Consider the following 12,668-nt stretch of genomic DNA (forward strand, 5'->3'; position numbering starts at 1 on the left):
CATCAGCTGTGAGATGGGCACGCATGGAGTTACATATTAACAGCGATGGTGATGAGTGGAAAAAAAACACCTGGTCTCAAAAGTCGCAGTTACAACACACATAAGGCGCACCGCACCAAAGGGCGCACCGCACATTTTGAGGGAAAAAAAAGACGTTTAAGTGCGCCTTATAGTCGTGAAAATACGGTAAATTTTGTAAAATTGTGAAAGACTACAAATTGTTAAAACCACTGTTTGTAATTTTAATCAGCTTGATATACTTGTTACTTATAATCATTGGATCTGGTTCCTTCTATACAATATATGTATGATTGAATGGCACTGAGAATATTCTTACTAATTCTGTGCAACTTTTAATTTTTTCCTAATGTTTGATTAACAGTTCTGTTTTCTGTCAATAGGTTTCCTTAGAAACTTTCAAATAATTCATAGCAAACAGCAGCTCTATCCCTTGAAGTGGAAAACTGATTTTAAATGTATGAGGGGCAGACTGTGGCAGACTAGGAAGAAAATATCCCTTGCAGCTTAAGAAAAATGCAAATGTACCCTTCACACATTCTTTTATAAGCAATAACTTCAACCATTTATATAGAGCCCTGGTTATTGAAGAGCTCCACTATTTTAAATGATAAAGACAGAATGAATCAGATGCAGCTGTAAGTGCACATAATGCAGACCATTGTTCTCTATTGCTGTAAGAAAGGTTTTAATTATATATGTCCAAATGTTTATATTCAGTTCAGGTTTAGCTTAAACACTTAGTTTGCACTACTGAGTATGCATTTATATCGCAAAATCTGAAAAATGTTTCCTTTGCACAAAGTCAAGGATACCATATGGTGTGTTTGCATGGGTTGTTGGTTAATGCTACATTTGAAAACACATCCATTGATGGCTGATTTAAACACAACTCACATACAGTTACATTTTAAAATTCAAAATAGACTCAAGAAGTTATGATGACAAAAAAGCACAGCAACAAAACACAAATGGTGCACCTTACAAATTTCTTGTATTTTTAAGTTTTATAACATTTCGATGTTTGTTATTATCGTACAAATTTTAGAGACTAAAAATAAGCTAACCTTAACATATAATGTATTTTTCTAAATGTGGTCTTTTTTTATTTAAACGGTCGTTTCCTGTACTATGGCGAACGTTTGTATGCCGGTTGCTTGCTGTGGTTGTACAAAAAGGCTTTCCAATTAAATTGCCCCATTGGCAATTAGACAGCAGTAGCAGATGATATACAATATGATTGTTGTTGTTTACTTAAGTGGGACCTAAGACGGCTTGAGCTGGCACATCGATGGATGTATGAGTAAGCACAGCAAACAGATGGTGACCACATATAACAATTTTTATGTCGCCACCTGGTGCAAAAAATATTTTCAGGAAGAACTAGGTAAACACTCTCAGGACGAACGCATGGCGCATAATGCAGTATTTTAGCACTTAAAAAGAGTCTTTTGCTTTTTTTTTTACTATGTGGCAGGACCCCTTAAATGAAAACCATCCAAGGTGAAAATGTAATTGGTCAAAAATGTAATTAATCATTTGTAAACTTTACAGTTTTTTTTCTTCTGCTATGAAGTCATCCTGACCAACTCTTTTATGCAGAATTGTTTCAAATCAAACAACCTAAATGGTTTCTAAGCATGGGTGGCCATTTCAGTTCACACCACAGCAACTGAATCTGTTTCAACTACAACATTTGATAAGGTCAGGGAAAATGCTTACATTTGTTTTTGTTCTGTTTTTTTAACCAATAGGAGCCAGACTTGTTTGTGTGCTTCAAATTATTCTCTTCCTCGAACTCAAATATATGGAGTAGCACTGGTATAGTTCACCAGTTTTTTTTTTTTTTTTTTGTAACCTCGGAACTTTCAAATGGATGCCATTTTCTTCCTGCCTCTTTGTTTGTGTTATATCCTGAAACCTAACTTTGGCCAGTATGGCCTGCAGTGCTTTTGATGTTGTTTTGGGTTCTTTTGTTATCTGACAAATTTGTTGCTCATGCTTTGTTGAATTGTTTTGGGTGGCTAATCCATATGAGGTGAAGCACCTCTTTTTCCCCATTCTAGACAATGACTACAGTATCTCTTCCTCTGGTTCACTGGAGTCCCTAAATTTTAGAAATTACTTTTTAACCATTTTCTGTCTGATAGATGTCTGTGCGTTTGTATTGCATTTATTCTTTCTTTTTGAACCTTGTAGAGGGATAAGTTTCCTTTGGATATGTTATTGTCTACCCTCATTTTCAGACATGTTTAGGTGATTTCTAATTAGCATTTTTAGATTGACTATAGCTCAGTGGAAAAAGGAGTGATCTTACAAAACAAAAGTTATGGTATCAAGTTGAGTTACCTCCTGCAACAAATTAACATGTCCCTACCAACCGCGTTTGAATGTGTAGTGTAAAGCAACTTGTGTGGTTGACTAGTGTTGTGCAACTTCAATATATTTATTGCCCATCCCGGTAGAGGTGCTAAATATCTTATTTGATTAGATATTTTTCCAACGGTCATTTACTGTTTATGAACACATGACCTACTGGCTGCATGTTAGAATAACAAATGAAAGAGTGAATCAAGCTCAAATCTTGGTAAAACAGAAAACTCTGCACACACGGAACAAATTCCCCACAACTTCAGTTCAAAATATAAGATTGTATTAACAAAAATCATTCAGATTGGATTTTGTGTATTAGAACCAAAGTTTATCTTGAAGAATTTGGGATGTTTTAAACTGAGCTTTTCCCTAATTTAGAGCAATTGGATTGTTTTCATACCAATTCACAATGCAAATCCATTAGGTGAATAAAACATTTTATTTTTATTTTATTAAATGATTTGCTTAATCAGAATCCAATAACTTTTAGAATAAAATTATGCTTTACCATCTTTGAAATAGCTATAGACACGAGGATTCATATTTAAATGATTTTGGTCATGATTTGTTCATCGAAATGCATTAACTGAAGGGGGTAGTTTGGTGGGGGGGTTTACACCAAGGGAAATTCTTCCTTAGTAGACTTTCTCCTCCAGTCTGGCTCTGTAGCTTCTGAAACTCAGATAAAATATTGCAAACAGTATATTTTGCAGCAAGTTGGTTCTGAAATTTCAACCATCATGACTTTAGCCTTGGTCATTCTGCAGAGCTGGGCCTTGGGCCTGGTGCCTTGATGTTGTCCTCTTCCAATGTGAATCTCCGTGCAGTTTCACGGAAATAAAAAGAATCTGTGTGCTCTGGCGTTTTACTGTTCTCAAACTCCTTGGGGGGGCCAAGGCACCCCTCTGTGGGAGGTGAGCGATGGAGTAAGTTGGGCTGAGAGGGGGTTGCGGAGCAGAAAAGAGAGGCCTCACAGCTTTTTCATTAGCAAAACAGCATCCTCTTCTCCATTGAACACTTTGAGATGAAACATGGACATTGTTCCTCAATGTCCAAAATGATCATGGTTTATGGCCCAACAATTGAAAAGTGCAACTGTCCAACTTCAACCCTTTTGCTATTTCTTGAACCTCTATCTTAGCATTATCAAGCTAGTGTGCTTGAACTCATTACAGGACTTTTTGTCTTCTAAAAAATTGTGGATAATAATTTTTTATTATTTAACTAGTGGGAACACTTTTTCACATAGTGCAGTTTGTTTTAAATATTTATTTCCATAAAAGAAAACCTCAATTAAAATATCTGTTTTGAAATTACTTGCTATCTTTGTTCGGTTAAAAGAAGTCGTTAGATTTTTATTTCAATCATTTGAGTGTTCAGACTAATAAAAAGGAAATCTTGAAGTCGGAGTCATGAAATATATCTTAAAGAACAAACCGCAGCTAAGACTTTGTAGATAAATGGACAAAAGAGAATGTCGAATTGAAATGCATGTGTAAATAAAATATAGATCAGTAATATATCTGAATTTTACATATAAGCTCAATTTTTAAGTGGGGCCTATATAAATCAAGTGGCACAGTCCAATTTTAAATGTGGTTGAACCAAAAGAAGAAGTGGGAGGTACTTAAGATCAGGTAGTATTTGAATTACTAGGAAACATGTTTTAATGTAGTACTAGTAACCTAGTGTAATGTAGTTAATGTAAGAAAGGACTTTCGGTTAAAGTAACTTTATTTAGGTCTGTTTCAGCTTTAAGAATGTTAGTAATAATTCCATGATATTTATAAATATTACAAACATAATTAGTAATATTTACTCACATTTGTTGATACATACAGTTTATTAACTCGTTTTAATTTTGAGGTTACCTGTTATGTTTAAGAATTTGGAAAAGATAGTTATAACTACGGTATGATATATAAATATAATATAAATATGTTTTTTTGTATTGTCCAATTAATGTTTTACTGCTCTTTGCTCCCTAATTTGCTATATGTTTTTCTCTGTAAAAAAGAAAGCAAGATAGATAATAAAGAAACAAAGGAAGGCTTTTTATTCAAATCAAAAGACAAGACTTCTAATGGGGTTCTTGATAACTGACCAATACACTTTTAGGTTACCCTGGAGAGGGACAATTCATTTCAACCCCTTCAATTATGTGACTCGTGAGACCACAAAGTGCAGGTTGTCAAAGAGAGAATACCTTCCTCTTACTTTATCACTAGCCCTGCATGTGCATTTTGTTTTGTATAGCTGTGTCCTTTATTGAGCATCTGTAAAGACTGAGATAAAAGTGTGCTGACACATACCTTGAAACAAAAGGCTCCAAGGTTGAAGGAGACATGGCAACAATCCAGAAACAGAGAAGATGAGCCAGAGGTTAAATGTAAAGAGAAACAGGAAACAAATAAGAGACACAATTGTGGAAAATACTTATACTCATAAATTATACTAAAGCTGGGTACGCTGCATGCCTTTCTTCTCTTTTTGTTAAAATTGAGATATATATACTCAATATGAAATGTTATACTTCTATTATGAAAAACCTCATTGCATTTAACTGTGGTTTAGATCTTTGTTACTTCTGGTTTATATGTTTTCCCTGCTGTTAGATTTTACTATAACATTTTATTTTCAAATCAACAGCTATTGAGGTTTCTTTGCTCTTTTCTGATCTAGCCGTATACAGGTAATAACTTGACAACCCCCCAGTGACCTACTTTAAAAAAATTCTAACTTTTCACTTAAAAGCTTGTTTTTGGAATAAATTCTGATGTCAAAGGTTTCTAAAAGACACATTTTTGTGGCGTACCTTGCCATTTGCTGTAATCTCTGAATGACATATAATGTTGTGAAATGACAAGTTAATCCAACAGTTAAACATGTAGCTGTTTTTATAGCAAATTATTTAAATTAGCATTTAGTGTAAGCCAAGCAAAAAGGGAAGATTATTTGGTTTTCACCACCAATTTTCACTAGCTGAGGTGGGTATATCAGTTAGAAAAAAGAAAAAGAAAGAAACTTGGCGCAGCAATTTGAATAATACTGCCTAACAGGAAGCCTTTGAGGTAGACTCCTCGTCATGCCACCAAATCAGTAACTCTCTATTAAACTGTAGGATTATTAATAATGCAATTTGATTGTGACTTTTCATGAGAAGTGAATGGGTTGTAGCTGAAGGAGTCTTCAATATTGATGACTTCTTCTGGTGTGTTGTTCTTGCTTGTACTTGTTGTTCCATTGTCTAGAATTTGAATATAGCAATCTCAATAGGGAAGTCTTCAGTTGTTTTTGAAGCACTGGAAAAATACAGCTGATGTTTCCTTGTTCCACATAACATCTGATTTATTTGGAGTATTGTAGTACATTGCACACCACATAAAACTGGTTTTCTTAGACTGTATTGTACCATCTGATACAGAAGTTCAGTGTTTGTTGTAATTCCAGTACTGGAGACATTCCCTGAATGCCTTCATCTGTTCAAGTTTAACTGGTTAAAGCATCTCAGCTGCTCCTGTTGGTTTTTCTGTTGCCACACTTAGGATTGTGCATTTTGGAAGTACTTCTTAACACCCTCATCCATCCACTCCATGAAGTGTAACTGAAAAAGTTAAGTTACAAAACTAACTGTGTTGTCTAGGGAACGAATGTAGGAGACATACAATCAGAAAATGCAGTGCAATTCCATCCAAATCCGTAATACAGATCTGCACAACAGGTTTAACTATAGCAAAAATGAAATAAAAACAGTAGGTTGCTCAATTTTTTTCTTTTTATTATTTCAACATCATCAAAACAAAAAATAACCATCTGAAATGGTAAGAGTAAAAATTGAACTTAGTGATAAAGATTACATTTAAACCGTAACATCAAGATCCCAGTATCACTCTTTAAGATAGTATTCCTCTTTCCATTACAAATATGCACAAAAACTATATTGATATTCTGCTAATTTCAAAAATGCAAAATTTCACAATTACGGTATTTCAGTTGAATGAGAAGTAATTAATGAGGTCATACAAAGAGAATTGTGAGATGATGACGTTATGCCTGACTGTAGTTCAAGTTACCGTGGATCACTGATCCGTGATGGTCAGAAGTTTTAACAAATGGTTGCAGGCAAGTTGTACTTACTTTATCATGACAACTAATAACTAGTCTCCTGATGGTTCATGCCATCAGGAGACATTGAGAAAGATGTCATTCTAGTACTGCATTCAGGACACCAGCATTTGCAGAAACAGCTGATCACCCCTAAATTCACCACCATCAGAAGCAGCATAGAATAGGTCATGACTTAGCAACACAGCAGTATGTTTGTTATTGGTATAGAATTTATGGAGATAATTAGTTCTCATGCACATATGCTGTATGTCCAGGGGGTCATAACTTATCATAGATGACACTGAAACCTTATGTTGATGTATTGAGAGTGAGATGGGAAAATAAAAAAACAAGAAAGAAAACCTTATCATATAACGAGGTTAATTGTTTAAAAAGATGTTATTCCATACATGTGATTGCAGCCTCAGTTTGTTTACCACTGGCAACTTTTTTCTTCTAGACGATATTCACTGCACCAGTGATTCTTTTTTTTATTTCCGAAAGTTATTTGTTCTAGTATCAAACAAAAATGTCTAATATATGTTCATGTGAGATATTTTTGCTCTGCAGTATTTGGCTGTAACTGCCCCAGAGCTACTAAATAAGTGAGTTAAATCTGGCTATTGCAGTTGAATTTTCCTATTAGTTCAATCGGCCGTTACCATCCTGATACATGCCTATACATTACAGGCTCATGCATTTGTCATCATAGCTCCCCCATTCTGGGTTTAAAAGCAGTTGACTTAGACCTACTGTACACCCCCATACAGAGTCATCCTCTCTTCCACTTCTTCGGCAGCACCAGCATTGTGCATTGCTGAGTCAGCGCCTTGAGGCTGGAACTGATAAGGTTCCAGTCCACTGGGCTCCACAAAGACTTCCTCTACCTCTGGTGACGATGCAGAAACCAATCCTCCACCTCAAAGGAGCTTTCTGTGGAGTATCTGCAAGCATCCCACCCCGATTACAGCATGTGGTTGTTGTTAAAACAACGATAACAATAGATTGTTTAGGACTTTATTGATTTCTCATTTATCAAATAATTTCTGAAACATACTTTTATCAAAGTTGAGTATTATTTTACGATTTTGCATTTTGTGACTGGGCTGTATTTTCACATTTTTTTATGAAAAGTTTAAGTAAGGTATATACACCTAATGAATTTACTCATATCTTACCATTGCTAAACAGTTCTGAACTACTGTCGTTGAGGTTTTTACCTAACTTTTGTATATTTATTTGAATAGTTTGTTTTTTTCTTTTTCTACCTGATAAAAACACAATAGTCTTGGTTTCTTCTATGATATGATAGAGTTTGTGGGCAATTTGGGGCTCACTGTGTATATATTTATGTGTTTTTGTTGTTTATAAAGATCTAATTTGATTACTCTGTTTCCTCCATGTGACATTATAAAGCAATATAGTTCAATGTTCCCCATTAACATGACCTGCAGGAATTGTACCAATTATAGAAAATACAATCCCACCTTTCCTCCGCTGGCAGTTACTGACCTTAACGTGCAAACTAAAGAAGAAAGGTATTTTGCTCATGCTGCAGCGCACAAATCAGAGCCTCTTGTTCATTTGAGGTGAAAAAAGCTATTTCAGACCATTTCTTTTAAATACCTATCAGCTTTATACACATAAACTCGTCATGTGCTACTTGTTTCTGGCACAATGCCTCTAAGACATTACAGTAAGTAATAATGTAACAAGATAATTCTCACATAAAGATGCATTCACATGATTTTTTTTAAATCACTCTTGTAACAAGCTGGCCCTTCCACCAGTACGACCCACAAAATCTTTATTGTAAGTGATAAGTGTCATACTAAGTTGCAATCGAGATACAAAATGGCAGATCAAGGGCTTAATGTTAGAACATTATTCCTGTGCTGTAGTGTTAGTCAAGTGTGTGTAAGTAACTTTGCTAACCCCTGAGGGGAGAGAGAGAGAGCATGGCATCATCAGAATTGGCCTTCATATTCTCAGTAGTTGTAACCAGGCGTAAGACATTTGCCCCGACTGTTACTTGCCTTTAGTCACGGTCACAGACAGTTAAGTGACCAATTCCAATATAGTCCTTAGGGCAGAATAATTACTCAGGAAACATACATAGAATAACATTGAATAAGTTCCAAGCAAAATACTTCCCTTGTTCCTTTTTAAAACATGCTATTGTTGAAGTAAAAGAGATATTTGAGTAATTAAAGAGGTGTTTAGCTGTGTCAGTGTGAAGAAAAAATCAAAAGCATGGATTGTTTCTGTGTGAGCACATTTATTGTATTTACAGAGACTGCTGAATGCTATATGATTTCTCCAAATCAAAGACAAAATCAGAAAATTAAATAGATTAGTGTGTTTGGCTGATTTGAGACAGCATGACAGTTATATATTCTAGGACAACATATTCTCATTATCAGTGCGTATGAAATCGTACAAAAAGTTATGCACACTATTTCGTACGTTTTGGACGTTTTTCCTCAAAAAACCACATCAGTGCGCATGCGCGGGCAGACAGAAAAATAAGCAGATCTAAGCAGAAAAAAGCAGAAAAAAGCAGGAAATAAGCAGAAAATTGGGAAAAACAGTGCAATCAGCACTTATTCATGTCTCTAACTACGTTGCTTGCTGTTTTGTATCTTAGGGTTAGGTGTAGGGTCAGGGTTAGGGCTAATTGTAATTTATATTCTATATTCGTGAATGGTGCGTCAAATGCGCATGCGCATACGATGAAAAAAAACGTCCAAAACGTACGAAATTACGGTGCATAACTTTTCGTACGATTTCATATGCACTCATAATGAGAATAGGTTGTCTAGGATGTAATGGATGAGTCCCAATATTACTTGCCCTCTTTGTTATAGCTAACTCAAAATACAATCAAATAAAATTACATTTACTCATAACAGTTTTGCCCTAAATAAAAACAAATAATACCGCCAAGCTCTCACTAACTTAAAAAGTAGCACTTGAGTCAAATTATGCTGGAAAAATGTGTTCCATGTGCAAAAGTAAAAGTTGAATCTTAAATTCTGTGATATGATTAATGCAGTCTAATTCTAATGATCTTTTAAACTGGAAATAATGGACTCAGGTACTCTCAATAGGCAAAAACCAAATCACACCCAATGAGCAAAGTCAAAAGCATTAACAAAAACTGTATGATTCTGTAACTCCAGAGGGAATAGGCAGTGACAATGCTACAAGTATTCCTTCTGTATCGATGCCTAAACCTGAGGGATGAGAGAAGCAAAAGAACATAAGAGATCAATTATCTTGCACTTCTCTCAGCAGTATTATTATTATTGCACTTGAACTCATTAATTCAATTTAGCATGCAAATGAGTGATACTTGTTACTCTGAGGCAAACACACCCATAGCTGATCAGCACAGGACACAGTGCACCTTCTCAAATTCCAACTCTTCAACAAATCACCAAACTTCAAATAAACTTTAAACCAAAAAAAACGCAGCAGAACCTTTTTTGACTCTATTTTCTGCTGTGTTTTAGCATTACACTCCCTGTCAATGACCATAGTTAGTATTTGGAAAAAAATAAGCAAACACAAAAAAAAATGTCAAAACATTGGTTTACCACCTTAGAGAAGTCCTGTGTTGTTAAGGTGAAATATTCTCCATCACTAGACCTGTCTTGACAATAAATCCATGTCAATAGCGTAAATCTAGGTCCATACTATCTGGGAATGGTTAAAGGAGGAATAAGCAAGAAATATGGAGACTGTTTCTGTAAAATCGGGGCACCCAGTTTCTCAAGGTGAAGTTGCTTGCCTTGGTACAGTAACCTCATACTTAATATGTTTAAAATAATGTTTGCCGGTTGTATTGGAAACAAATATAAATGACTGCAAATGAAAATATTTAAATTCCTGCAATATTTGCTTCATAAGCTATCAGAAAATAACAAATGTACAGTTATTCCTTGTCATATTAATACATTTGTTTTACCTGTAGGAGAGGAGGCTCTGACCATGTATCTGGCCAAGAACAAGCTGGATAGGAAGCTGGTCAATGCTACCCAGAATGTTGAAGCCCTCCACCAGCTGGCATCATCCTACTTCATTGACCGCGATGGCACAATGAGGAAGCTGCATGAGATCCAGATCTCCACAAATGCCATCAAGGTTTGTAAATCTTGAAATTATGAGTAATTTCCTAAAACACAGAGGACACACAAAGTTAACATAATTTCTTTGTATTCGAATTAATATCTAACATTAAAATAGACTTCATTTTGATTTTAGGTTACCTTTTCCTTATTTACTAGCCCTTATTTTAGTTTCTCTTTTCATGAGGATAATAATGCTAATCTTTAAAATAGAAACATTTTACATACAAAATTAAGGAATTTTGTGTTATAGAAAACCCAAGTTTTACAAAGATAGAGAACAGGCTACGTATGACATGACATATTCCTTTTTGTATAATGTGGTCTCTGCTGTAATTATTGTCAAACTGCCATCTATTGGCTCACCAGACTTGTGAGCTTGTTTTATTGTTAATAAGCAGCTGTCATGATAAGCAGTTATTACACCAACTGATCAGTCATAAAAAAGATGATTAAATATTAGGTCAGATTGTCAGCTTTTTATTGTCATTGCAGGAAAATGAAAAAAAAAAAAACGCCATTGTAATTCAGAATTTGATTTTATATAATTTACTCATGGTAAACCTAATATTTATATCCACTACCGTGAACAATCAGTATTATTGTTTTAATATTCATATGGTGTCTTCAGCCTGAAATAGCCTGAAGGGTAAAATTATTTAAAGAATAATTTGTCTGCAAACACAGAGGAGATCTAGAGAGAGCTAAAAACCAGAGCAATAAAATATTAATACTGTCTAGCAATATCATCAAGCAAAACTAAATGGCATTAGTTAAGAGAGATGTTTCCCTTCTGACTATGTTCAGTAATTAAGCCAAGTGGTCATTCTTGATCCACACAGAAAGGAGTGTTATGAACAAAGTCAAAGCGAAATGATTATATATTTAAGTCCCTGTGTGTATGTTTTAAGCTTGATAGACAAGTGACATAAAGTGAGAAGACTGCATTAGGATTAATGTTGGCTTCATCATTTCCTTTAATTATTTTTCTATGCTTTTATAATAGTGAAATATTTTGATGCAAGCACCTACTGTAGGACAGCATCCCTTATATGTTATGATCTTTTTCATATGCACCATGTTTACCTTGCAATGCAACTACAGAATTAAAAACAAACACACACATATTTGAACAGATTTTGTAATAAATTAACATTAAAGTGATCATGAGTGCATGGCTACTTCTTAGATTAGGATGTTAACTTGATAAGCAAGTGTGCATAACAGCATTCACACCATTTAGGCGTGAGGATCCTTCACGGTCACTATACTGCATTATGCAGTGGTGAAATGGTGCTAAAATATGCTGCCTGCACCTTTATTTCCTTTTGTAAATCTTATTTTACCTTTTTTAGAACACTTTCTAGAGAAACATCACTGCAGACTTGGCTTCAGAATTATACAAGGGTTAAAGTTAATTAGTTTGCTTGACCAAGTCTTTTAGTCATGATACAGTTACTTATCAAACTTGCTCAAAACATTACCGTTAACTAATTTTTAATTTAACACATCAACTTTGAATATGTCCACTTACAGCCTAATACATATTTTACCTACCAACTTTTGCCAAAGAGAAAATCACTGTTTTGACTGTACCAGTCGCATGAAACAAAGATTCCTCTTTTTAACAGTTACTACGGTAGCAGTAATGTGCTCTTTAAAAAAATGTTTTAAGTAAAGAAAAAAAGAGTATTTTAGATATAAATTGTGTTTAAAAATGAAACATTTAGAAAATACATCAACCATGTCAATAACAGTGAAGTTAAATGTTATTTATTAATTTTTTTTTTTATAAGAGCACAGAGGCGATTCTATTAAACGTGTGTATGGAGAGTAAGAAAGCCTCAGCCAACACAGCTGCAGGTAAAATCGTGTCATCTGCCCACAGAGAAATGACACCTCCTCTGAAAAAGTTGGCTGCTCTTAATTTCAGGCTTTGCTGATCATAATTGTTTAGACTCTTATGGTTTGGATGCATTTTAAAAAACACAAAACTTAAAACAGGCCACATTTTTGTTCAAAATATCGGGGGGGAGCGGG

The 12,668-nt window shown here is 34.7% G+C and overlaps 1 protein-coding gene across 1 annotated transcript in view; it reads left to right on the forward strand.

Annotated features, from left to right (window-relative positions):
• The window catches only part of brinp1 (bone morphogenetic protein/retinoic acid inducible neural-specific 1), a 140,064-nt gene that overhangs the window by 76,081 nt on the left and 51,315 nt on the right, over positions 1–12,668 (forward strand). Inside the window, exon 4 of the mRNA XM_015392815.1 lies at positions 10,475–10,644. Within this exon, the coding sequence (XP_015248301.1) occupies positions 10,475–10,644 (170 nt within the window). The remainder of the gene's footprint in view (positions 1–10,474; positions 10,645–12,668) is intronic.

The sequence above is a fragment of the Cyprinodon variegatus genome, unplaced genomic scaffold (assembly GCF_000732505.1).
Source record: "Cyprinodon variegatus isolate N-32 unplaced genomic scaffold, C_variegatus-1.0 Scaffold23, whole genome shotgun sequence".
In the NCBI taxonomy this organism is placed as follows: Eukaryota; Metazoa; Chordata; class Actinopteri; order Cyprinodontiformes; family Cyprinodontidae; genus Cyprinodon; species Cyprinodon variegatus.